Here is a 27,803-nt window from a genome sequence, read left to right on the forward strand (position 1 = left end):
GGGTTCGAGGAGCCATTGTGTGTGACGTAACTAGCTAGCTAACAACCTGGCAGTTTGACTCCGACAGCGGACTGTAAAGTGGGAAAATGACCGACAGTGACCTAGACCAAACCGTGTTTTAGCGGATAGGTCTTCACACTTTTTATCAACAGAATAAAAGTTATCGGTACCAAGAGCGGATAAATATTTTCTACCATTTAAGAGCAATTTCATATGAAACACTTTTTTTTTTTATTGAGCGTGCGCACAGGGTTGCATTTTATCGCATGAGCGAATGTCAGCTATAGTGATAGCAGCTCGTTTCCTTTAGCTTGGTATCATCTTCTATCATACGTAGCTAGTTAGCTGCAACAATGGATAAAGCCAAATCAATTATCGATAAAAATGGGTCGGGATTGTGTTACGCCAATGGACTGCAAAGGGGGTTTCATTCTCAGGCTAGCAAAGGTGGATGCAATGCATACAATTCAAGTGGAAACTGTAGTGGCGGTACTAGCAACGTTGAACACTACCATTATCTGCATACCGATGACGTCGAAGCCAATGGGTCCTCCCCTGCGAAAAGATGCAGGTTACGAAGAAGAGTTGAATCAGTGAAGAAGAACAGACCACGTAAGTGTCGCTGTCAATGGGTTTTACAGGTGTAGATTTTGCATTTAGTAATTTTTGGGTTTACTCATCAAATGACACAATTACAATATGTTACATTAGGCTACATCAGGGGTTTTCAAATATTTTCCTCGGTTACCCCCCCCCCCAAGCCATTCCATCTATTTGAACTATTCCACTGCTATCACATTCACACCTGGTGCAACTTGTCAACTACTCAGCTAGCACTTAAATAGGTGAGCTAGTTCAGGGCAATAACATTGTGAACCGCCTGGGTGTCCCCGGGGAGATGTTTGAAAACCACTAGGTTACACGGGGTGGGTATAATTTGTGGAACGTTCCAACAATGTATGCAAAGTAGCATGATCAATTCACCTAGTTAGCTGACGAATAGGCATCAACTCACCACGTAGATTATTCTTAATGATTGTCCATAGGATACCAGAGTGAGGATAGACATTGTTCGGGAAAAACGTTACCAAATTGCCCACTCCCCAGTATCTTATTCTGCCGCTATACAACTTTGTATGCGTTGCATGTTGGCATGTAAATTATACCCACCCGGTTACACTGCATGCTGCAGGTAGTTGAATGTAGAGACGTTGCATAAGTCAGCTGGCCATAGCTATACAAGGAAGATACTGACATCTTGTATAATCATGTGTTTGCAAGGCAGCCACGGGGTATTGTACAGTATATACTGTAGGCCTATATTTTGTCTATCGCTAGGTAGTTGATGGAATCAAACGGTTTAAATAATCAGCTGTAGCCTACATTGTTGGCATTGTAATCGATGTGAAATGGCTAGCTAGTTAGCGGGGTGCGCGCTAATAGCGTTTCATTCGGTGACGTCTCGCTCTGAGACCTTGAAGTAGTTGTTCCCCTTGTTAGGCACGGGTCGTGGCTTTTGTGGAGCGATGGGTAACGATGCTTCGAGGGTGGCTGTTGTCGATGTGTGCAGAGGGTCCCTGCTTCGGGGCGAGGAGAGGTACTGTTATAGCAGCACAAGTTAACCAAGTCAAATTCCGGGTAGGCACTTCCGTGTAACCCATTGTAAATGTGCTTGGCGAATAAAGGCGATTCTGATTCAAGGGACTGCGACTATCATGACTGCTTTTGTCTGTCAGCAAACCATTCTATTAAACTATTTTTTTCTCATCTTAAGGAACATGTCCTGGATATTAGCTATTGTTAGTTCCAGCTACGTTGTTTTAGAAACTATGTGACTCCTTTTGTTTTTGCAATGGGTGCACCGTGATTGGTGTCTTCTCAGTCAGAAGTTGTGCTGAAATGGCTCCTGATAAGAAGGCTTGGCGTACTTCGGCCAATTAGCGGCCGCCCTCTGTCTCCGCAAGGCTGGGTTAAAGAGCCAGGACACCGCCCCCAAATGTACAAAATTCCCTTCCCTGGTTTCTAGGATGCTGTTCAAGAAGTTCAAACTTTTAGTCGAAGTCACAGTGCAAAAAAGTTGCATTTTCTTTGCTGTATAAACTGGGGAATCTAAAATATTTGTAAACACTGATCTTAACTTTGCATGCCTGTATTTTTTCGGGTATTAATAAGTGTTTTTGAATGCACCTGCGTGCATCACTATGAAGCTGAGAAATGTAAAGAAGCCAGGTAAGTTGTTTGCTATTGTTTACATGACAGTGGAATGTCAGACTCACGAAACTAGAACATTTGATGGGAATCGTGTAAAGTGTTAATTTGTCATCGTAGATTACACTTGTCACAAGTAGGGTACTTCTGAACTGCCATTATTGAACAACAATCTCTGTGACATTGTGAAACATTCTCTTCGGCGTTGTTGAGCTGAGTTTCTTTCTAGAAAAGACCTAGGGCAAGTTCAGCGGTCCACTGGCTTAGCATGCTAGTCGGCATTCCTCTGCTCCATCTCTAATTGTGTTAGACCTGAGAGAGAGAATTGTCTGCTGTGCCCTAGTTGTCGCGCCAGCCTGGTCTCATAGACTAGACGTAACATAGTAAATATAAATCCGAGATACTCAAATTAGTATGATATGTTACCTTTACATAAGACAAAAGGTTAATTAAGGCAAAAACGAAAGTAGGGTGGTTGGTCGAGAAGGGTACAATTGCGGTGCCCAATTCGAGGCATTCCTGCATCTGCAGCAACCCCTCATTATACTTTCATTGATCCATTTGTAAGTTAGCACAGGTGGGAGGTGGGGGCGCTCCAGTGAAGTAGGGGTCATTAATGCACAATCATGTTGGATGCCAGCTGTCAATAAACTCCACAGAAGAATGGGCGGGGGTGACAACAGTAGCGAGCCCTACACTGGTAGACAGTGTCCTTCACCCCCAACTGCCAGGTACTGTTTTCCCGCAATTCTCTTAACGGTGATGGCAGGTGTTTGGCAGGCGGCAGCGAATTACACAGTGTGTTAGCTTAGCCAGCTAGTCCAAAGGAGGACACTGGCAGGTGGGAGGCGGGGGTGACATAGTGTCGCTAACTATCAAGCTAGCTAGTACACCGTTTCGCTAACTATCAAGTGAGCGAATGCATTGTGTCGCTAGCTAGCACACAGTGTCGCTAATGATCACGCTAGCTAGCACACTGTGTCGCTAACTATCAAGCTAGCTAGCACACTGTGTCGCTAACTATCAAGCTAGCTAGCACACTGTCACCCTTGCCTCCCGTCTGCTGTGGTATTGAGAAGGGGGGGACAATGGGGTGCTGGGGGGGGGGCATTCATTCAGGAACCAATGGGATGGTCGAAGGGGTGGAGGGGTGTACTTGAAGGAACTAATGGGATGCTCGAGAGCGTTCCTGCAGATGCTTGATGCCCACATGCAGGAACGCCCTGAATTGCAGGCTGCAGTTGCACAAAATTGGGTTGGTCAGGAGTATAGCGCGAACGTCTAGCAACCCAAAGGTTGCATGTTTGAGTCTCATCATGGGGAAATTTAGGATTTTAGATGATTAGTAACTTTGCAACTATTTACTACTTTTGAGCTACTTTGCAAATACTTAGCATGTTAGCTAACCCTACCCCGAACCTTAACACTTTAGCCTAACTCTAACCTTAACCCCTAGCCTAGCTAATGTTAGCCACCTAGCTAACATCAAATTAAAATTTGTAACATATCATACATTTTGCAAATTTGTAGCATATTAATACATACAATATGAATTGTAACATATCATACTAATTGGAGTGTTCTCGGATTTCCATGTACTATGTTACGTCTACCCCTGAGTCCAGGTTGGTTGCAAGTCCCCCCTCTGTTTTTAGAGGAGGGGTTCCCAAACTTCCCAAACCTTCTAGCATTGGAAAACAACCCGCACCCCATGTCTATTTCTATGGGCACAAGCACTGCTCATGACACAAACTATTACCACCCGTCTTGTTGGCGAAGAAAAAATTTAGCAGGTTTTTAAAGCTTATTTTCTGCAATTCTAGAAATTTTGTCATGAGGTGCAGAGAACATTTAGCCGTTTTAAAGCTAATTTTGTTACAATTCTATACATTTTGCCATGTCTAATGTGTATTATGTGATATTTGAGTGGCTCAAACATTACAACAAAATCTATGGTCTAAAAAACTAGCGGTCGACCGATTATGATTTTTCAACGCCGATACCGATTATTGGAGGACCAAAAAAAAGCCGATACCGATTAATCGGCCGAATAAAAAAAAATAAAAAAAAAATAAAAAAAAATAATAATAAATGTTTATTTTTATTTTTTATAAATGTATTTTTTATTTGTAATAATGACAATTACAACAATACTGAATGAACACTTATTTTAACTTAATATAATACATCAATAAAATCAATTTAGCCTCAAATAAATAATGAAACATGTTCAATTTGGTTTAAATAATGCAAAAACAAAGTGTTGGAGAAGAAAGTAAAAGTGCAATATGTGCCATGTAAAAAAGCTAACGTTTAAGTTCCTTGCTCAGAACATGAGAACATATGAAAGCTGGTGGTTCCTTTTAACATGAGTCTTCAATATTCCCAGGTAAGAAGTTTTAGGTTGTAGTTATTATAGGAATTATAGGACTATTTCTCTCTATTTGACTATTGGATGTTCTTATAGGCACTTTAGTATTGCCAGTGTAACAGTATAGCTTCCGTCCCTCTCCTCGCTTCTACCTGGGCTCGAACCAGGAGCACATTGACAACAGCCACCCTCGAAGCAGCGTTACCCATGCAGAGCAAGGCGAATAACTACTCCAAGTCTCAGAGCGAGTGACGTTTGAAACGCTATTAGCGCGCACCCCGCTAACTAGCTAGCCATTTCACATCGGGTTACACCAGCCTAATCTCGGGAGTTGATAGGCTTGAAGTCATAAACAGCGCAATGCTTGAAGCATTGCGAAGAGCTGCTGGCAAAACGCACGAAAGTGCTGTTTGAATGAATGCTTACGAGCCTGCTGGTGTCTACCATCGCTCAGTCAGACTGCTCTATCAAATCATAGACTTAATTATAACATAATAACACACAGAAATACGAGCCTTAGGTCATTAATACGGTCGAATCCGGAAACTATCATCTCGAAAACAAAACATTTATTCTTTCAGTGAAATACAGAACCGTTCCGTATTTTATCTAACGGGTGGCATCCATAAGTCTAAATATTCCTGTTACATTGCACAACCTTCAATGTTATGTCATAATTACCTTCAATGTTATGTAAAACCTTCAATGTTATTTAAAATTCTGGCAAATTAATTTGCAATGAGCCAGGCGGCCCAAACTGTTGCATATACACTGACTCTGCGTGCAATGAACGCAAGAGAAGTGACACAATTTCACCTGGTTAATATCGCCTGCTAACCTGGATTTCTTTTAGCTAAATATGCAGGTTTAAAAATATATACTTCTGTGTATTGATTTTAAGAAAGGCATTGATATTTATGGTTAGGTACGCGTTGGAGCAACGCAGGACACGCTAGATAAACTAGTAATATCATCAACTATGTGTAGTTATAACTAGTGATTTTGATTGATTGTTTTTTTTAAAGATAAGTTTAATGCTAGCTAGCAACTTACCTTGGCTTCTTACTGCATTTGCGTAACAGGCAGGCTCCTCGTAAGGCAGGTGGTTAGAGCGTTGCACTAGTTAACCGTAAGGTTGCAAGATTGAATCCCTGAGCTGACAAGGTAAAAATCTGTCGTTCTGCCCCTGAACAAGGCAGTTAACCCACCGTTTCTAGGCCGTCATTGTAAAATAAGAATGTGTTCTTAACTGACTTGCCTAATTAAATAAAGGTGTAAACAAAAACAAAAAATCGATTTCCGATTAATCGGTCGACCTCTATAAAAAAACGTTAGCTGACATTGGCTAGTTGATTTTTGGTAAGTTATACATAGCTCTCTTAAGGTATGCAATTACTGACATGACAAGAGGATTCTACTGTTACAACTTTCAAGTGTAAATTGAAAGCCGGACTGAGTTCATTTAATGGGCGCGCCCCACAGTTTGGGAACCACTATTTTAGAGGTACCTCAATGAGATTTCAAGTGGAAGCTCCAATCCACACCAGCAGTTAATGTCTTGGTCTTTTCCAGTGTGTTATGGTATCAGTATTCCGATTAGGTTTTTGGAAAGAGCCTAATGTTCACAACAAAGCCTATATGTTGGTTAATAATTAATCCGGTGTTTCAAATCTCAATGGTGATCTTTGGTGCCATTTGATGGGTCTGACCCTGAGATTTTTCACATGCTGATGTTGTAATGCATACTTCAAGTTCACTGAAGCCATTTAAACCATCAACTATATTATTTTAACCACTAACTTTGTCTAATGCCATGCAGCATGTAGTCACATAAAAGGCATACGGGGTGGCAGGTAGTCTAGTGGTTAAGAGCGTTGCTGGTTGGAATCAACTAGTTGAAAAGTGTGTTGATGTGCCTGTGAGCAAGGCACATAATTCTAATAGCTCCTGTAAGTCGCTCTGGATAAGTGTCTGCTAAATTACTAAAATGTAAATACAAACTGAGGCTATAGATGACAATATCCGTAACACAAAATTTACCTGAATGGTGTGATCAATATCAGTGTAATTATAGAGATTTGAAATCAGCCCTGATTGACCTGAAGTGGTGTAGCCTATTACACAAGATTAAAATTGCACATTCAGCTTGGCAATGCCCTCAACATTCTTGCTGAGCTGTCATTTGGATAACCTCAAGTCTTAACATTTACCATTGATTATTATAGCTATAGGTTATCTTCCCCAGGGATATTGCATGAAGTACTGCATCAGTTGGTTAAAGAAAACACTCTTACAATTTGCCTACATCTCAGCTGGTAATGAATTGAACAATAAGCTACTTAAATATGCTGTAACTTTTTAGTATCAATGAATCATAACACCACAGCAGGTTATTTGGCAGCCACTGCAGAAAAATTCAAAATTAGACGCGTTTGGAAAACGTTTTGCTATAACCACAGAGTAGGCTAACCAATATAAAGGCTTTCTATAGAGCATCCAGGGAGTAGTGTGAAGTGGACACTGATCAGTTTAGCATTTTCCACACTAATGGTTAAGGTTAGGATTGGGTTTGGGGAAGCTGATCCTAGATCTGTAGTTAGGGGAAACTTCACCCAGGAGTGTGTATCTGACACAGTCAGTGAAGGAAGTGAGGGTGAACAGCCTGTTTTGAAAATGTGGTTATCTTTGTTTGCACAGAACAGCTCTCATAAAGAGAGATCCCAGATTAGAGACCAGGTACCATCGGTCAGGTACATTTTCTACCACTAGTTACAGTTCACAGATAGGTAACATGTTTTGTGGACACTGACACAGGTTTCACTGCTATGTGTAGGTCAATTTTACTTCGATTTTTTTTTATTTAACCTTTATTCACCAGGAAAAGCCCATTGAGAGGCACTGTTTTGAGACCTGTCCAAGAAGGCATTAGCAATCAAAACAACATTACACAATACAATCAACACAACAATATGATCCGGTGAAGGTTGGGTTCTGGTCTCTTGGTTTATAATGGAAATGAAGAGGAAGGTTGGAGTGTGGTGGACTACACCAGGGTTGAACTCCATTTAAATTCCAGTCAATTAAGAAAGTAAACCAAATTCCAACTCTTTTCTCACTCAGTCACTCACACAAAAGTCCTACAGCTGGACAGGGCAGGAGTCTCACTGGTGAGGTGACTTTCATGTGCTCCCTGAAAAAGTATGATTCTACTACCCCACCTGCCCCTAGCCCTGATAAAGAATGATTCTACTGCCCCTAGCCCTGATAAGGAATGATTCTACTACCCCACCTGCCCCTAGCCCTGATAAAGAATGATTCTACTGCCCCTAGCCCTGATAAGGAATGATTCTACTACCCCACCTGCCCCTAGCCCTGATAAAGATTGATTCTACTGCCCCTAGTCCTGATAAAGAATGATTCTACTACCCCACCTGCCCCTAGCCCTCATAAAGATTGATTATACTGCCCCTAGCCCTCATAAAGAATGATTCTACTACCCCACCTGCCCCTAGCCCTCATAAAGAATGATTCTACTGCCCCTAGCCCTGATAAAGAATGATTATACTACCCCACCTGCCCCTAGCCCTGATAAAGAATGATTCTACTACCCCACCTGCCCCTAGCCCTCATAAAGAATGATTCTACTACCCCACCTGCCCCTAGCCCTCATAAAGAATGATTCTACTACCCCACCTGCCCCTAGCCCTGATAAAGAATGATTCTACTACCCCACCTGCCCCTAGCCCTTCTCCCTGATAAAGAATGATTCCTCTACTCGGGAGGCTGGTTTGCCTCTCATCTAGTAATCCATCAAGCTAAGGAATGCTAGGTAGGCCCTGGTCTCATTCAGTCAGTTGTTAGGGTTATGTCCTTCAACCTAAGGAAAGCCCTAGTCTCATTCAGTCAGTTGTTAGGGTTATGTCCTTCAACCTAAGGAATGGTTGTAGCAGTAGACCTTGGTGTCACTATCAGTTGAAGGTTCACTTCCCAGATATGGCATAACCAGTTCTAGCAGATTGTTATATAATCACTTTATAGAGGTCTTGCACACTAATAAACTCTGAGAGTCATAATCTCAACGTGGACTTTGCCTCTTGTCAGGCAGTGACTCTCCTAAACCTAGATATGACATTTGACCAGCGAAGAGGCTGCTTTACAACAGAATAACTAGTCTACCAGCAAAGAGACCTCATTCTATGATGCATCTCAATGTAGGTTAGTCCCTGAAATATTTTTTATTTTACCTTTATTTAACTAGGCATGTCAGTTAAGAACAAATTCTCATTTTACAATGACGGCCTAGGAACAGTGGGCTAACTGCCTTGTTCAGGGGCAGAACGACAGCTCGGGGATTCGAACCTGCAACCTTTCGGTTACTAGTCCAACTCTCTAACCACTAGGCTACCCTAGGTAACCCTGTAATGCGCCCCCCCCCCCCCCCCGCCAAAAAAGAAAAACACAGCCGCTTCAGGCAAACTAGAAAATATTCATCTTGAAATAAGGTTTCCATGGAAACTTGAGCTCTCTCTGTTGTAGCTGTGGATTTAGCCTACGGTGGCTGGGTAGGCTACATGTGTTTTAAAAATCAAACATTTACTCCACCTATCTGCCTGGTCTGCATGCGTAAGCGGACAGATGTACAAATAACCTACTTAAAATGGCACCACCAGTCACTGAAATATCTCAAATAAGATGATGGGACACAATGTAGAGGCAAAATTAAAAAATACTGTCGCTGTCTTGCTTTCCAACTAAGTACATGGACAATTGGCGCAAACCTGGGCCTATCTATACCCTAGGGCCTTTGTCACAGTAAAGCTAATATTGATGATAGATCTAAGGCTAACCTAAGAAGACAGATATTGGACCCATTCCACCACCATGACTGGACTTGCCAGGAACAAGGAAATCTTCTCTCTCTTACGCAGAACTAGTTCACATCAGTCACATGGCCATCTGACCTGTGAAATAGGCCGGGTCACAGCTTCCTTGTGAGAGTATCATTGGATGGAAATCTCAAGTGTATTCCTATGACAACAGTTTCCTATTATGCGTGGTATTTTAGCTGACATTTAAATGCAGACAGACGGGTTATTTGCTGATGACTGGGTTGATGCTTTGACTCTTAGTAACACTTCAGTTTGCTGAAACAACAGGGAAACGACGTGGTAATAACACCTTCAATGATTTATGTATCAAATCAAATGTATCTCATGCTTTGCCTTGACAGCCTTCCCCTGGTTCGGGATGGACATCGGCGGTACTCTGGTGAAGCTGGTCTACTTCGAGCCTAAGGACATCACGGTGGAGGAGGAACAGGAAGAAGTGGAAAACCTGAAGAGCATCCGCCGCTACTTGACCTCCAACACGGCGTACGGGAAGACGGGTGTCCGAGACGTCCACCTGGAACTGAAGAACCTGACCATGTGTGGCCGGACGGGCAACCTGCACTTCATCCGTTTCCCCACGCAGGCCATGCACCGCTTCATCCAGATGGGAAGCGACAAGAACTTCTCCAGCCTTCACACCACGCTCTGCGCCACTGGCGGAGGGGCCTACAAGTTTGAGAATGACTTCAGAACGGTGAGTGATCGGGAGAATCTCCTTTTGGGCAAAAGACCGTCCTCGACTTCTCTGTCCTCTCTCCTCTGTGACACGGAGGCCGGTAAGTGGGGAAGGAGAGTGTCAATACGTTAGTTTAAAACAGTGGGCTCTGGACTTTTTGAGCCCTGTGCTTTACTGTACCAGTGTTGCAGAAACATGGTGTGCTGTCATAAACTTCACTGTGGTTCACTGTGCTTCTCTGTGGCCCCAGACCTGCTTTGTTATATAACCAGTCATTAACCCTGACTGCTGTTTGCTTTATGCACATGCTGAGATTTTACTCTGCATGATTTGCCTCACACCACTTTCTGTCTTTCTTTCACTCTCCCTACCATATTCCCACCTCCTCCCCCTCTACAGATGGCTGATTTAGAGCTGTTGAAGCTGGATGAGCTTGACTGTCTGATTCATGGCCTGCTCTATGTGGACTCCGTGAGCTTCAACGGCCACCCTCAATGTTACTACTTGGAGAACCCGTCAGACACCCAGAACAGTGTGAAGACACCGTGCAGTCTGGCCGACCCGTTCCCTATGCTGCTGGTCAACATTGGATCTGGGGTTAGCATCCTGGCTGTGTACTCCAAAGATGACTACAAACGGGTCACCGGTACCAGGTAAAGCACAGAGCAAAAAACAGACAGGGATTATATGTGACATTTTTAAAAGCCTTGAAGGTCAGCATTTATGGTAGTGTTTAAAATATGAAATGTTTAGGCTATTAAGGACAGTGCTGTTCACCAGTGCCAATTCAAAATCAATGTTATTTATCAGCAGTGAACTGGGTTTTCCCAGGTGAATGACCCAAATAAAGAGTTTTAAAGCATGGCGGGTGTCATTGCACAGAAAGGAACTGTAAAATCTTCATAAGAAGAGAGAATCATCAACAGAGATTACAGAGAAAAGCAATAATTTACCACTGCTGTGCGTCATTCGTCTTAAGCTTCTTTTTTTTTTTGTAGTTGAATAATAGTTAGACTACTTTATTGTTATTAGCAAGCCAGGTTGAACAACGTCTACGTCAGAATACGAAGTGCTTTATGTGCACCTTGTTCCCCAGACAGTAGGTACTGTCTGTCTGCTCGTTGCACAAGGACAGTCTATATTTACACCAGTTCAACCTTGGAACGTCTCTAAATAGAAAACGGTACTGGGGTGAACCAGAGCTCATGCTGGTATTTACAGTGCCTACAGATAATATTCATACCCCTTGACTTATTCCACGTTTTGTTGTGTTACAGCCTTGCCCATCTACACACAAATACCGCATAATAACAGTGAAAACAAGTTTTTAGAATTTTCTTTAGGATAATTTATTGAAAATGAAATACAGAGTATTCACACCCCTGAGTCAATACTTTGAGTCAACTTAGGTATGTCTGTATCAGCTTTGAGTCAGCTTAGGTATGTCTGCATCAGCTTTGAGTCAGCTTAGGTATGTCTGCATCAGCTTTGAGTCAGCTTAGGTATGTCTGTATCAGCTTTGAAACAGCTTAGGTATGTCTGTATCAGCTTTGCACATCTGGATTTGGGTATTTTCTCCCATTCTTCCTTGCAGATTTTATCAAGCTCTGTTAAGTTAGCTGGGGAGCGGGTGTGAACAGCAATCTTCAAGTCTTTCCACAGATTTTCAATGGGATTTTTTAGCTTTCAGTTAAAACGCCTTATGAAAGTATCCAGACGCCTTGACTTATTCCACATTTTGTTACAGCCTGTATTCAAAATGGATTAAATATATTTTTGTAATCTCACCCATCTACACACAATATCCCATAATGACTAAGTGAAAACATGTTTTAAAAATGTTAGCACATTTAAAAAAAATAATAATAATGAAATACAGATATATCTAATTTACATACGTATTATACACCCCTGAGTCAATACTTTGTAGAAGCACCTTATTGCAGCGACTACAGCTGTGAGTCTATCTGGGTAAGTCTCTAAGAGCTTTCCACACCTGGGTTGTGCAACATTGCCCATTTTTCTTTTCAAAATTCTTTAAGCGCTTTCAAATTGGTTGTTGATCATTGCTAGACAACCATTTTCAGGTCTTGCCATAGATTTTCAAGCAGATTTAAGTCAATACTGTAACTCGGACGCTCAGGACCATTTACTGTCATCTTGTAGATTTGGCCTTGTGTTTTAGGTTATTTTCCTGCTGAAATGTGAATTAATCTCCCAATGTCTGGTGGAAAGCACACTGAACCAGGTTTTCCTCTGTGATTTAGCCTATGCTTAGCTCCATTCCGTTCATTTCTTTTATCCTGAAAAACTCCCCAGTCCGATTATGAGCATACCCATAACATGATGCAACCACCACTATGGAAAGTGGTACACGGTAATGTGTTTTTTTGGATTTGCCCCAAACATAACACTTTGTATTCAGGACAAAAAGTTAGTTGCTTTTACACATTTTCTTGCAGTATTACTTTAGTGCCTTGTTGCAAATAGGATGCATTTTTTTGAATATTTGTACTCTGAACAGGTTTCTTTCTTTTCACTCTTTCATTTAGGTTAATATTGTGGAGTAGGTACAATGTTGTTGATCCATCCTCAGTTTTCTCCTATCACAGCCATTAAACTCTGTAACTGTTTATTAAAGTCACCATTGGCCTCATGGTGAAATCCATGAGCGGTTTCCTTCCTCTCCGGCAACTGAGTTAGAAAGGATGCCTGTATCTTTGTATTGACTGGGTCTATTGATTAGGGATGCAACGGTACAGTGGGCCCACGGTTCGGTATGTATCATGGTTTGTGGGCCACGGTACGGTTTCGGTGTCTTTATATTTAAGAAAAGTGTGCGCTTGTATGACTCGCATACAGAGGACGAGTTTGCAACACAGCTCTTCATCTCCCAATCCAGTACATAGCGAACCGTCACAGAGAGGTAGCTTCCAGTACATAGTGAACCGTCACAGAGAGGTAGCTTCCAGTACATAGTGAACCGTCAGAGAGAGGTAGCTTCCAGTACATAGTGAACCGTCACAGAGAGGTAGCTTCCAGTACATAGTGAACCGTCACAGAGAGGTAGCTTCCAGTACATAGTGAACCGGCACAGTGGGGTAGCTTCCACTACATAGTGAACCATCACAGAGAGGTAGCTTCCACTACATAGCGAACCGTCACAGAGAGGTAGCTTCCAGAACATAGTGAACCGTCACAGAGAGGTAGCTTCCAGTACATAGTGAACCGTCAGAGAGGTATCTTCCAGTACATAGTGAACCGTCAGAGAGGTAGCTTCCAGAACATAGTGAACCGTCACAGAGAGGTAGCTTCCAGTACATAGTGAACCGTCACAGAGAGGTAGCTTCCAGTACATAGTGAACCGTCACAGAGAGGTAGCTTCCACTACATAGCGAACCGTCACAGTGGGGTAGCTTCCAGTACATAGTGAACCATCACAGAGAGGTAGCTTCCAGTACATAGTGAACCGTCAGAGAGGTAGCTTCCAGTACGTAGTGAACCGTCACAGAGAGGTAGCTTCCAGTACATAGTGAACCATCACAGAGAGGTAGCTTCCAGTACATAGTGAACCGTCAGAGAGGTAGCTTCCAGAACATAGTGAACCGTCACAGTGAGGTAGCTTCCAGTACATAGTGAACCGTCAGAGAGGTAGCTTCCAGAACATAGTGAACCGTCACAGTGAGGTAGCTTCCAGTACATAGTGAACCGTCAGAGAGGTAGCTTCCAGTACATAGTGAACCGTCACAGTGAGGTAGCTTCCAGTACATAGTGAACCGTCAGAGAGGTAGCTTCCAGTACATAGTGAACCGTCACAGAGAGGTAGCTTCCAGTACATAGTGAACCGTCACAGTGGGGTAGCTTCCAGTACATAGTGAACCGTCAGAGAGGTAGCTTCCAGTACATAGTGAACCGTCAGAGAGGTAGCTTCCAGAACATAGTGAACCGTCACAGAGAGGTAGCTTCCAGTACATAGTGAACCGTCACAGAGAGGTAGCTTCCAGAACATAGTGAACCGTCACAGTGAGGTAGCTTCCAGTACATAGTGAACCGTCACAGAGAGGTAGCTTCCACTACATAGTGAACCGTAACATAGTGAACAAGAGGTAGCTTCCAGTACATAGTGAACCGTCACAGTGAGGTAGCTTCCAGTACATAGTGAACCGTCACAGAGAGGTAGCTTCCAGTACATAGTGAACCGTCACAGTGAGGTAGCTTTGAGTTGCTCTGGAGGTCCAACTATCAGTGGAGAGCGCTAGATAGGGTGTCTGTGTCAATTCCTTTTCAATGTCTCTCTGTGATGTTTCATAGAGTTTGGGAATTACTTTGCTGCTGAATTATGTGCGGGAGGGGACATTGTAACCCGGTTTAAAAAAGAAATCATCAAGTGACGAAATCCCGAGTCAGTCACCACCGAACAGGGCTGCAAATCTTTGGCTATGTATACTCCCACTGCTTTCGATTATTTCTTTATGTTTTTCTGAATTTGTAGCAAATTGTTGATGGAAGGCAGCAGGGAGAGATTGTTGTGTTTTGGCTAACGAGTGGACTCTCCTTGCTCCAGTTCCAGCTCCACCTGCAAGGGATACGGCCGGGTGAGGGCCACGTAAATGACATGTTAGAAGTGTTTCCACTCGAGTAGCCGACAGTGGCAAAGTAACGCTTGCAGACTGTACTTTGTTTGTTTACGGTCTTCTTACCCTCGTCGTCGTATTGAACGCTGAATCCAAAATGTTCCCACACAGTGGATTTGAAAGACGGAGGTGACTCTTCAAATGTGCTTCTCTCCATTGTCACGTTGGAGCTGAGAGAATATTTGTTTTTAGTTTCTTCATGGGGCCCCTTTAGGGAGGTTTCCTCATGAGATGTCATTGCAAATCGTCCATTGGTTGTTTAATGGGGAGCGGGTTGCGGTCACTGTGGTTGCCACATTTTGAGACATTGCTGTGGAGTAAAGTTTGTCAGCCCTCAGGAGCTCCCTAACGGCCTGGGGCCCCAAACAGTTGCCTGCCAAGCCTGTTCACAAGCTGCGCGTCTGGTTCTGTGGATCTGAATATACAACGTGTATTCAGAGTCCATGCAACTTATTATGTGACTTGTTAAGCACATTTTTACTCCTGAACTTATTAAGGCTTTCCATAACTTTAGGGGTTGAATACTTATTGACTCAAGACATTTCAGCTTTTAATTTGTAATGAATTCCACTTTGACATTATGGGGTATTGTGTGTAGGCCAGTGATGAAAAAAATCTCAATTGAATCCATTTTAAATTCAGGCTGTAACACGACATGTGGACAATCATTTCTGAAGGCACTGTAGCTCTTTTAAAGAAGGATAACTTGGCTGGATTGGTAAAAGTGTTTGGGTAACCAAGGAGAGCCGACCCAGGTCATTGTGACAGTTCCTGGTGGCCTTGTGACAGTTCCTGGTGGCCTTGTGACAGTTCCTGGTGGCCTTGTGACCGTTCCTGAGGCCTTGTGACAGTTCCTGGTGGCCTTGTGACCGTTCCTGAGGCCTTGTGACCGTTCCTGAGGCCTTGTGACCGTTCCTGGTGGCCTTGGGGTCAGCTTATGGGACCTGTTCTGCCTACCTCCACTAACTCTCCCTGTCTCAGGCTGAGAAGAGACTTCTTTTTAGGCCTCTGCTGTAAATTAATTTAGGACCCCTTTCAATGACCCTTCCCCAGCATAAGGGATGAAACCCTAACTTTAAGCACGCATGGGTGTAACTACAAAATGTCACACATTTCCCATTCATGTCAATGCATTCAAGTATAATGTGCATGTCTCAGGTTAGGTTTCAACCTTGAGTGGAAAAATACTTCCTGGTCCTGAGGCTTTTGCTGGAGAGTCTTTTCCATAGAATAAGAAATCAGAATACTTCATTTAATACGATCTCTATGGTCCATTCAGTTTCCTTGAAGCTGCCTCTCCTCTCCCTTTCTTGGCTCTGTTTCAACAATCTCTTCTCTGTGTCCTCCTCTCTGTCTGGGTGGGGGTACGTTCCTGGGCCTAATCCCTTTTCTGTGACCTCCTCTCTGTCTGGGTGGGGGTACGTTTCTGGGCTTAATCCTTTCTCTGTGAGCTCCTCTCTGTCTTGGTGGGGGTACGTTCCTGGGCCTAATCCCTTTTCTGTGTCCTCCTCTCAATCTTGGTGGGGGTACGTTCCTGGGCCTAATCCCTTCTCTGTGTCCTCCTCTCAGTCTTGGTGGGGGTACGTTCCTGGGCCTGTGCTGCTTGCTGACGGGGTGTGAGACGTTTGAAGAGGCACTGGATATGGCTAGCAGAGGGGACAGCAGCAATGTGGACAAGCTGGTGAAGGATATCTACGGAGGAGACTATGAGCGTTTCAGCCTCCAAGGATCTGCTGTGGCCTCAAGGTGAGCAAAGGACCACTCAGTACTGGGGCATTATACTGGATATACCATGATAATATATATACCATTCTATCTACCATGATAATATACACTGAGTGTACAAAACATTAAGAACACCTGCTCTTTCCATAACAGACTGACCAGGTGAATCCAGGTGAACGCTATGATCCCTTATTGATGTGTACTTGTTAAATCCACTTCATCAGTGTAGCTGAAGGAGAGGAGACGGTTTTAAGAAAGATTGTTCCGTTTTAAGACCATTGAGACATGGATTATGTATGTCTACCATTCAGAGGTGAATGGGCAAGGTAAAACATGTAAGTGGTATGGTAGTAGGTGCCAGTCGCACTGGTTCGTGTCAAGAGCTTTAACGCTGCCTCGTTTTTCATGTTCATCAGTTTCCTGTGTTTATCAAGAATGGTCCACCACCCAAAGGACATCCAGCCAACTTGACACAACTGTGGGAAGCAGTGGAGTCCACATGGGCCAGCATCCCTGTGGAACGCTTTCAACACCTTGTAGAGTCCATGTCCTGGTGTATTGAGGCTGTTCTGAGGGCAAAAGGGAGAGGTGCAACTCAATATTAGGAAGGAGTTCCTAATGTTTTTTTACACTCCGTGAATGATGAGCTATATCTACCACTTAATATACACTCGGTGGCCAGTTTATTAGGTACACCCATCTAGTACCGGGTTGGATCCTCCTGTAGCCATGAACGGCTACAGCTGGTCAGAAACAATGTTCAGATACAGTATGACGTTCAAACGTTGCTCAATTGGTATCAAGGGACCTAACTTGTGCCAGGAAAACATTCCTCACACCATTACACCACTGCCACCAGCCTGTACCGTTGACACTAGTCAGGCTGGGTCCATGGACTCACGCTGCTTACGCCAAATACTGACTCTGCCATCAGCATGACGCAACAGGAACCGGGATTCAGCGGATCAGGCGATTGTTTTTCCACTCCTCAGTTGTCCAGTGTTGGTGATCACGTGTCCACTGGAGCCGCTTCTTCTTCTTGTTATTAGCCGATAGGAGTGCAATCCTGTGTGGTCGTCTGCTGCAGTAGCCCATCTGTGACAAGGACTGACAAGTTGTGCATTCCCGAAATGCCGTTTTGCACACCACTGTTGTACTGCGCCGTTATTTACCTGTTTGTTTGTGGCCCGCCTGTTAGCTTACATGATTCTTGCCATTCTTCTCACCAACGAGCTGTTTTCACCCACAGGACTGCTACTGACTGGATGTTTTTTGTTTGTCGCATCATTCTCAGGAAACCCTAGACACGTTGTGCGTGAAAAGCCCAGGATGCCGTCCGTTTCTGAGATACTGGAACCGTCACGTGACTATCGTACCACGCTCAACCGCTTAGTTCACTGGTTTTTCCCCATTCTAACGTTCAGTTGAACAGTAACTGAATGCCTTGATGCCTGTCTGCCTGTAGGAGTGAACCATTGTCATGAACGGGGTGGTGTATCTAATAAACTGCTCACTGAGTGTGTATATATAAAGCAGGCAGACAGGCAGGCATGAAGTCATTCCGTTACGTTAGGTCCATTGATACCATTTGTGCAATGTTTCAATGCCCAGAAGAATTGTCTGGTCTTGGAGGCAAAGGTGGTCCGACCCGGTACTAGCCACTGAGTGTGTATACCATTTATATCTACCATGATTATATATAGATATATCTATATCTACTATGATAATATATATTTATATCTACTATGATAATATATGTTGGGGTTAATTCCATTTAAATTCCAGTAAATTCAGGTAATACACTGAAATTCCACTTCTCTTCAATGCTTCAATGAGGAAAATGTGGTATTGGATTTTGGTTTACTTTCTGAATTTAAATGGGATTGATATGTAATTGACCCCAACCCTGATATGTACCATTATATCATCATTATTAACATAATTATGATGATGAACATTATGCTATATCTACCACGATAAACCGGCCAGTCATGCCTTCACATTTATGTGGAATTATGTAGGCTTTTATTCGTAAGAGGATGGCACATGAAACACACTTTGTAATATAATTTTCAAAGAGCTCATTCTGAAAATATGCCATACTGAGATTGTTTTTTTTGAAATATATACTTATTTTGGGGTATTTAAATTCTTGTTTCTTAGAAATGCAGGGGTATTTTCTAATGGAGCATTGGTACCGAAGAGCTCCGATGAGAAAAGGTGCTCCTACATACAGCCACAATAGTACAGTAATCCTGCAACTAATCCTGAATGAATTCTTGGTAATAATTCAGTATGTGAGAAATCTCATTGTAATTAATTACCAATGGTTACCCAGTATTAAGTGGTTTATTACGGTAGTTAATGAACTGTTAAAGCAGGTACACAGATATAAGGCGCAATGTACAGGTAACTGCCAAAACAATGGACACACTTGAGTAAATGAGGGATCGGTGTATTGAAAGCAGGTGCTTCCACACAGCTGTGATTCCCGAGATTAAACAATTTAAATACCATCACGCTTAGGGGTCATGTGTAACAATGCTGGGCTGGCCATTATTTTGGCTACCATGGTTATGCCCTCATAGGATGACAATCCACGGGGCACGAGTGGTCACTGAATGGTTTGTTGCGCATGAAAAAAAACTATGTAAACCATATGCCCTGGCCGTCTCAGTCGCCAGATCTCAACCTAATTAAAACACTAAATGGGAGATTCTGGAACGGCGCCTGAGGCAGCGTTTTCCACCACCATCAACAAAACACCAAATTATGGAATTTCTGGTGGAAGAATGGCGTTGCATCCCTCCAATAGAGTTTCAGACACTTGTAGAATCTATGCTGAGGTGCTTTGAAGATGTTCTGTCTTGTGGAGGCCCAACACCCTATTCAGAAACTTTATGTTGGTGTTTCCTTTATTTTGGCAGTTACCTGTTGGTGCAGTAACACATCAGTGTCCTTGTCCCAGAAGTGATCTTTATCACCGGCCTCGGCCTTATGGTAGATGTTCAATTCCCTTCAATTTTTAACACAACAATCTTATTTGGTATTAGGGTTGCGAAATTCCTGGAACTACCAATAAATTCCCTGGTTTTCTAGAAATCCTGGTCAGAGAATTACGGATTTGCTGCTTATTCCCTCCTGATTCTGGGAATCGTCCACTTGTGCAACCCTAATTGGTATTGTTTAAATTAAAGACATTTTTGTCGATTTTTCATGTAAGCACCTTTTTTTTAAATAAGAGCTTCCTTTCTGATTCTTCTGTTGTTTTTCTGTTCTGGGGTGACCTTTTAACATACAGCTTTGGCCACATGATGAGCAAAGAGAAACGAGACTCCATCAGCAAAGAGGACCTGGCCCGGGCTATGCTGGTTACCATCACCAATAACATAGGCTCCATCGCACGCATGTGTGCCGTCAACGAGGTAACCAGGCACGCATTCTCCATACAGTTTGCATAATTACATATTAACATTAATTCACTCATTTACACTATATATATAAAAAAGTATGTGGACACGCCTTCAAATGAGTGGATTTGGCTATTTCAGCCACACCCGTTGTTGACATGTGTATAAAATTGACCACACAGTCATGCAATCTCCATAGACAAACATTAGCAGTAGAATGGCCTTACTAAGGAGCTCAGTGACTTTCAACCTGGCACTGTCATAGGATGCCACCTTTCCAACAAGTCAGTTTGTCAAATTTCTGCCCTGCTAGAGCTCCCCAGTCAACTGTAAGTGCTGTTATTGATGAAGTGGAAACGTCTAAGAGCAACAACGGCTCAGCCCCGAAGTGGTAGGCCACACAAGCTCACAGAACGGGACCGCCGAGTGCTGAAGCTCGTAGTAGCATGTGAAAATCGTCTGTCCTCGGTTGCAACACTCACTATTGAGTTCAAAACTGCCTCTGGAAGCAACGTCAGCACATTAACTGTTAGTCGGGAGCTTCATGAAATGGGTTTCCATGGCCGAGCAGCTGCACACAAGCCTAAGATCATCATGCGCAATACCAAGCGTCGGCTGCTGTGGTGTGAAGCTCACCGCTATTGGTCTCTGGAGCAGTGGAAACGTGTTCTCTAGAGTAATGATTCATGCTTCATCATCTGGCAGTCAGACGAACGAATCTGGGTTTGGCATATAGTGCCAACTGTAAAGGTTGGTGGAGGAGGAATAATGGTCTGGGTCTGTTTTTCATGGTTCAGGTTAGGCCCCTTAGATCCAGTGAAGGGAATTCTGAACGCTACAGCATACAATGACATTCTAGATGATTCTGTGCTTCCAACTTTCTGGCAACAGTTTGGGGAAGGCCTTTTCCTGTTTCAGCATGACAATGTCCCCGTGCACAAAGCGAGGTCCATACAGAAATGGTTTGTCAAGACACCTTTGGGATGAATTGGGAACGCCAACTGCGAGCAAGGCCTAATCGCCCAATATCAGTGCCCGACCTCACTAATGCTCTTGTGGCTGAATGCAAGTTCCCACAGCAATGTTCCATCAACTAGTGGGAAGCCTTCCCAGAAGAGTGGAGGCTGTTATAGCAGCAAAGGGGGGACCAACTCCATATTAATGCCCATGGTTTTGGAATGAGAAGTTCGACGAGCAGGTGTCCACATACTTTTGGTCATGTAGTGTATGTTTTCACGAGAAGTAGTTGTTTAAAGGTATTATTTGAATTTCCATGTTTAGTACAATTACCAGAAACTCTTAACCCAGAGCAACCACATATATTAACCACATATATTAGTCATTTGGGTGGTTTTCTGTATGCGCTCAGCTTCTTCACAGTGTTGCCTTGTGGCATGGGGATCAAGCAGCATTGTACAGGGCTATCAAAGAGCACAGATCACCGCCATCAACTGGCCCGTAGACGGTTTCCCAAAGCAGGAACTATAGAATAGTTCATTGCCAAACAACAATGGTTGATAGGAACTTGTTTTTAGCGTCACTGATAGTACAGACAGGACAATCAGTATAAGGCAGCTTAGTTCTACAGGGACACAGCAGTACAGATATACTGTATGTAGCATTTCAAGGTCCATCTGACTTCTCAGCTCTGGCGTTTTGTAAATTGATTCACATTGAGTACAGGGCCGATGACATACAGCGGACTCCTGTCTTTTAGCTCCACCTTGTGGTCATAATGAGTATTTTCCTTGCAATGTTGCTGCAGTATTACGTGAGTGTACTTCTCTGTGTGTTTTGTAATATCAGTTTGTCAAAATAACTTGAATCATCTCAAAGAAAACATGTTGTTAAAATGTTGACCGTTCCTGTTGTTATGATTCAGAACTGTTAATCTGTGTTTTGCAGGATTATTGGTTTTATAATGGGCTTCTTGGTGGAAAACGAATGAATTGGATACGTGAACTATTTTACTACCATGATCTTTTCGCTTTCAGAAAATCGAGAGAGTTGTGTTTGTTGGGAATTTCTTACGGATCAACACCGTGTCTACTAAGCTGCTGGCCTACGCCATGGACTTCTGGTCCAACGGACAACTGAAGGCCTTGTTCTTAGAACACGAGGTACAACACTTGATTTGAGTTGGACTTAAGAGATTCTGTCAGACTGGATGTTAACAAAGCTGTCAACTCTACTCCATAGCTCCCAGATTCCATAATCAATTTCCTTGATTCCATTCATGAGTATTGTAATAGTACTCGTACTGTATTTGAGTAGTCGTAATAATACTATGTTTACCACGTTGTATGTTTTCTGTAGGGCTATTTTGGAGCGGTTGGGGCATTACTGGAGCTGTTGAAGACGTCTGAGGAGCCGTGAAGACATGCCCATGTCGTCTGAGGAGCCGTGAAGACATGCCCATGTCGTCTGAGGAGCCGTGAAGACATGCCCATGTCGTCTGAGGAGCCGTGAAGACATGCCCATGTCGTCTGAGGAGCCGTGAAGACATGCCCATGTCGTCTGAGGAGCCGTGAAGACATGCCCATGTCGTCTGAGGAGCCGTGAAGACATGCCCATGTCGTCTGAGGAGCCGTGAAGACATGCCCATGTCGTCTGAGGAGCCGTGAAGACATGCCCATGTCGTCTGAGGAGCCGTGAAGACATGCCCATGTCGTCTGAGGAGCCGTGAAGACATGCCCATGTCGTCTGAGGAGCCGTGAAGACATGCCCATGTCGTCTGAGGAGCCGTGAAGACATGCCCATGTCGTCTGAGGAGCCGTGAAGACATGCCCATGTCGTCTGAGGAGCCGTGAAGACATGCCCATGTCGTCTGAGGAGCCGTGAAGACATGCCCATGTCGTCTGAGGAGCCGTGAAGACATGCCCATGTCGTCTGAGGAGCCGTGAAGACATGCCCATGTCGTCTGAGGAGCCGTGAAGACATGCCCATGTCGTCTGAGGAGCCGTGAAGACATGCCCATGTCGTCTGAGGAGCCGTGAAGACATGCCCATGTCGTCTGAGGAGCCGTGAAGACATGCCCATGTCGTCTGAGGAGCCGTGAAGACATGCCCATGTCGTCTGAGGAGCCGTGAAGACATGCCCATGTCGTCTGAGGAGCCGTGAAGACATGCCCATGTCGTCTGAGGAGCCGTGAAGACATGCCCATGTCGTCTGAGGAGCCATGAAGACATGCCCATGTTGTCTGTATAGAAGCTGCTGAAAGGTTTTCACGGAAGCCACCACAAGAAACTGGGAAAAAACTGGGAAAAGCCATTTAATAATTTAACTGTAAATATCCTTTCACTCCCTCCCCTAAAGTCCCCTCAAATAGAGGTTTTAATATAACTAATGTAATGTCACATGTCATGAACCCTGGGTGGCAGGTAAATGCTAAGGATCACAGAAACTGTGTTTTGTTTTTAGCACTGTGTGTAAATACCTATTTGTGTAGTTCTAGGGTGCACTAAAGCCAAAACCTGCTGAGATTTGACTTGTGTTGACAGTCCAGTTACGTCTGAGGTATAGAGGAAAATTAGCTTATGTTCTGTCCAGCTATGTACAAAAAACAAAATGGCAGACAGGGGGAAAGGGTTTAGTTTCATTCGTATCAAATGAAGGGACCAAGAGGCTGTTTCATCATCATCATGGGCCGGCCCTTTAATTAAGCGTGTCACACCAAGGCTCCACTCTCCGTTCGCCTGTGGCACACACCCATCATCATAGCTTTATTATCAGCATGGTTAACAGTGATGGGAGTGTTTTTCAAAAAAAAACATTGGTTACACAACCTCCTCAAACTCTCTTTTTAGTGATGGAGTTCTGTGATCTGCTAGTATGACAGTCACTTTTGCAAGATATGTCGTGATCTTGGTACTTTGGTTGTTTTTTCGAAGATGCTGCACTACAGAGCTGAATTATGAGTCTGCCTTTCCTCACTAAGAAAGTGCCTCATCCTCTCCTAACCCTGGCCCATGATGACACACACTCTACAGCCAGTCATGCTGTAGAATTGCCTTGTGTTTGAATTGCCTAGTAAGGACTTTTTGGTGTTTTTTGATCTATTGTAGTTGTAAGAAAGGTACATAACTACTGCCAGCAGTTAATCTATATAGGGATTTAAGAGATTTGTCTTCCTGTGTCTGTGGGAGTTCCTCACCCAGTACAAAGGGTCCATTACCTGCAGTTTGGACAGGAAGTCTCTCTTTTGGCCCCCAAAGTAATTCCCATAGCTGCTATTAGTACTTGTTCTAGTCATCAGTTAAAACTATTCAATGTGAATGTGCTTGTAACTAAAAGATTGAAGGACCACCACAAGGCATGTATTACCTGTTGGCCTAGGTATTTCAAACGGAAGCATTAACAGTGTTGTCCGGGTTTGGCCGGTGTAGGCCGTCATTGTAAATAAGAATTTTTTTCTTAACTGACTTGCCTAGTTAAATAAAGGTTAAATAAAATTTGAAATAAATAAAAAATTAACTGAGCAACAAGTAGTCAAAAGAAACATAAATGTATTTCATCCATCAACTTCTAAATTGCTTTGTTAGAATAATACTGTTGCATCTAATGTCTCAACCTTTGGCATTACGACGTCACAGAATGTTCTGTCGTTCCTTTTCGTTCCTTCGCTCCATGTTGGTTAATTGCCTCATCCGGTCAGGTGCCACTCTGTTGTTAAACTGGGTAGCAGTTCACTTACTGGCTACTCGGTGCCATCCTCTTCTCAACTCAACCCTATGTGTTGCCTTTGTGTTGTTTTTAGTGGAAATAAACTGAACAAAAATATATAAACGCAACATCCAGGCTGTATCACAATTGGCCCAGCGTTGTCAGGGTTTGGCCGGTGTAGGCCGTCATTGTACATAAGAATTTGTCCTTAACTGACTTGCCTAGTTAAATAAAGGTTAAATTATAAATCTAGTAATAATTAGTGTTGAGCTAATTTCATTTTTTTCATGAGCTAAAATAAAAGATCCTAGAAATGTTCCGTACGCACAAAAGGATTACTTCTCTCAAATTTTGAACAAATTTCTTTACATCCCTGTTAGTGAGCATTTCTCCTTTTGCCAAGGTAATCCATCCACCTGACAGATGTGGCATATCAAGAAGCTGATTAAACAGCATGATCATTACACAAGTGCACCTCGTGCTGGGAACAATAAAAGGCCACTATAAAATGTGCAGTTTTGTCACATGACACAACACCACAGATGTCTCAAGTTTTGAGGGAGCTTGCAATTGGTATGCCGACTGCAAGACTGTCCACCAGAGCTGTTTCCAGATAATTGAATGTTCATTTCTCTACCATAAGCCACCTCCAACGTCGTTGTAGAGAATTTGGCAGTACATGCGACTGGCCTCTCAACGTGTATGACGTGTGGGCGATGAGTTTGCTGACATCAACGTTGTGAACAGAGTGCCCCATGGTGGCAGTGGGGTTATGGTATGGTTAGGCATAAGCTACAGACAACGAATACATTTGCATTTTATCAATGGCAATTTGAATAAACAGAGATATCGTGACGAGATCCTGAAGCCCATTGTCGTGCCATTTATCCGCCGCCGTCATGTTTCAGCATAATGCACTGTCCCATGTCGCAAGGATCTGTACACAATTCCTGGAAGCTGAAGATGTCCCAGTTCTTCCATGGCCTGCATACTCGCCAGACATGTCACCCATTGATCATGTTTGGGATGCTCTGGATCGACATGTACGACAGCGTGTTCCAGTTCCCGGCAATATCCAACAACTTTTCACGGCCATTGAAGAGGAATGGGACAACATTCGGTGGTCACACCAGATACTGACTGGTTTTCTGATCCACGCCCCTACCTTTTTTCTTTTAAAGACCAACAGATTCATATCTGTATTCCCAGTCATGCGAAATCCATAGATTAGGGCCTAATTTATTTATTTCAATTGACTGATTTCCTTATATGAACTGCAGCTCAGTAAAATGTTAGAAATGTGTTGCATGTTGTGTTTTATGTTTTTGTTCAGTGTACATGTGTGTGCCATACATTTTCTTCATTTTTGGGGGGGTCTTTTCATATAAGGTGTTTACGCATCAGTGTGGCTGTTTGTGAAGGCTCCAGTTAGGCCTATTTTAAAATCAGAGCCCCACTGCAGCCAGCTGCCACATTGAGTTCAGCCAGGTTAGTACATTTCATTCATCAGCATGGGTATTCTGACTTTGTTGTGATTTTTTTTGTGTGAAAAAAAAAAAAAAAGAATATATTTTTTGTATTAATATTTTGACTTTTTTTTATTTAATTTTTGATTTTTGTGGTTGTATGTATTATTTGTTGTTCTATAGCCAGTCTGCTCTGAGAGTTATTCCAAGTACCCCCTGTTCCCAAACTTTGCATGTATGTTCTTATGATTTGAATTAGACCTTACATTAGCCCCTGGTACTAGTCTGGATCAGTGGCTAAACCTTGGATTACCATTTCGTTATGTATTACCCCCAATAGCTTTTCAAATGTATTTTAAAAGTATGTCCCAATTTTACATGTGTGTATCACAACTACTGATAAGATGAAATGAAGTGATGAAACACCTCAAGTCTCTAAACCAAGGGTGTCAAACTCATTCCACGGAGGGCCTCATGTCTTCTGGTTTTTCCTTTTAAATGTTGACCTAGACAACCCAGGTGAGGGGAGTTCTTTACTAATTAGTGACTTTAATTCATCAATCAAGTACAAGGGAGGAGCGAAAACCCCGCAGACACTCGGCCCTCTGTGGAATGAGTTTGACGCATGCTCTAAACAATGTCCTGGAAAGATGTCTGTAACTGAAGTCCCTGTGCTGTGAGAAGGCAGTATTAGGAAATTACGTTTCTCTTTGCTTCCAAAGCTCTAATTTGTTGAGTCTAGTTTAAATATAAAGTATTTTTCCTTTTTCAGTGGTCCATATGTTAAATACATGTATTAGTCACACCTGAAGACCACCTACAAGTCTAGTATTGAAGCATTGTGACTACGTGACGGCCCTTCAAGTTAGCGTTTTAGTATGTTAGTCTGGCTCAATACGAAGCTCCTCTTCCTCAGTGTTTACACACTGTGTTTGCGTCTCGTGACTTGAGCCATCAAACCTGTGTTATGTAAGTGCTCTGTTTGTACAGTATTGTGTACAGAGATATTGCTTGCCACAGCACAAGGACAGCAATTACTTCTTGCCCATACTAAAGTGCTATTGAGTGATTGGCATTAAAGCAGAAGTCTTCGTTTTCCCTTACCAGCTCATTACAGTGTTGTTAATGAACAGGAGTTTGATCTCTGATCACAGAGAACATGCTATGCAGTAGCTCTCTTCGGTATAATGTCCTAGCAATGCTGCAAACTCTGCCAATAACCCAAAATGAGTAAGTGGTTGTTCAAAGCTGTTTTGAATTGTTAAGAATTATGCAAAATTTGCTCTGAGAATCTGGTTTTATCTTGAGTGACTTTCTTCTGCTCGAGTCCTGCTGAATTTGAAATAAAACAGAATTTTATTCTGGAAGGTTTTAGAGGATGGACCTTCTATCATCGATCTGAATGTACACGGAGACCTATAAATATATCCACCAGCAATCTCTACTAATGAAATGTCTAACCAGATGGTTATTTACGGTGTGTAAGGCTGCGTTTATACAGGCAGCCCAATTCTGATCTTTTGCCCAATTATTGGCAAAAGAGCTGATCTGATTGGTCAAAAGACCAATTTAGTGGAAAAAGATCAGAATTGGGCTGCCTGTGTAAATGCAGGCTTAGTGCTTAACTCTCTTGCTTAAGAAAAATGACAAGAAAAGGAACACAAAATATTGTGTGCAATGTGTACCTACTGAAATTGACATTTTGTTTCTAAAAGGAATAAAATTGTACAGCTATAGAGATGTCAATTGGTGATTTTTGATG

General features: G+C 43.0%; 1 protein-coding gene across 4 annotated transcripts; it reads left to right on the plus strand.

The window, feature by feature from the left end:
- The first annotated feature begins 56 nt into the window (after nt 1–56).
- LOC139569977 (pantothenate kinase 1-like) lies at nt 57–27,777 on the plus strand. 4 transcript variants are annotated; one of them, XM_071391384.1, is made up of 8 exons: nt 57–612; nt 9,810–10,162; nt 10,544–10,797; nt 16,348–16,524; nt 18,667–18,723; nt 19,805–19,928; nt 21,908–22,033; nt 22,230–27,777. In XM_071391384.1, exons 1-8 carry the CDS (start codon nt 354–356, stop codon nt 22,287–22,289), a joined length of 1,410 nt encoding a protein of 469 aa, XP_071247485.1. In that variant the 5' UTR covers nt 57–353; the 3' UTR covers nt 22,290–27,777. The 4 variants fall into 4 exon arrangements, with proteins under 4 accessions (XP_071247485.1, XP_071247486.1, XP_071247487.1 ...); XM_071391386.1 differs by lacking the exon at nt 57–612 and adding an exon at nt 1,962–2,229; XM_071391385.1 differs by lacking the exon at nt 18,667–18,723 and having other exon boundaries at nt 59–612.
- Nucleotides 27,778–27,803: the final 26 nt, after the last annotated feature.

Source organism: Salvelinus alpinus, chromosome 3, assembly GCF_045679555.1.
Source record: "Salvelinus alpinus chromosome 3, SLU_Salpinus.1, whole genome shotgun sequence".
In the NCBI taxonomy this organism is placed as follows: Eukaryota; Metazoa; Chordata; class Actinopteri; order Salmoniformes; family Salmonidae; genus Salvelinus; species Salvelinus alpinus.

Coding starts and splice junctions, on each gene's coding strand:
- LOC139569977 (XM_071391384.1), top strand. CDS start 354: ATGGATAAAGCCAAATCAATTATCGATAAAAATGGGTCGGGATTGTGT. Junction 10,163..10,543: donor TTGAGAATGACTTCAGAACG/GTGAGTGATCGG, acceptor CCCCCTCTACAG/ATGGCTGATTTAGAGCTGTT. Junction 22,034..22,229: donor CCTTGTTCTTAGAACACGAG/GTACAACACTTG, acceptor TGTTTTCTGTAG/GGCTATTTTGGAGCGGTTGG.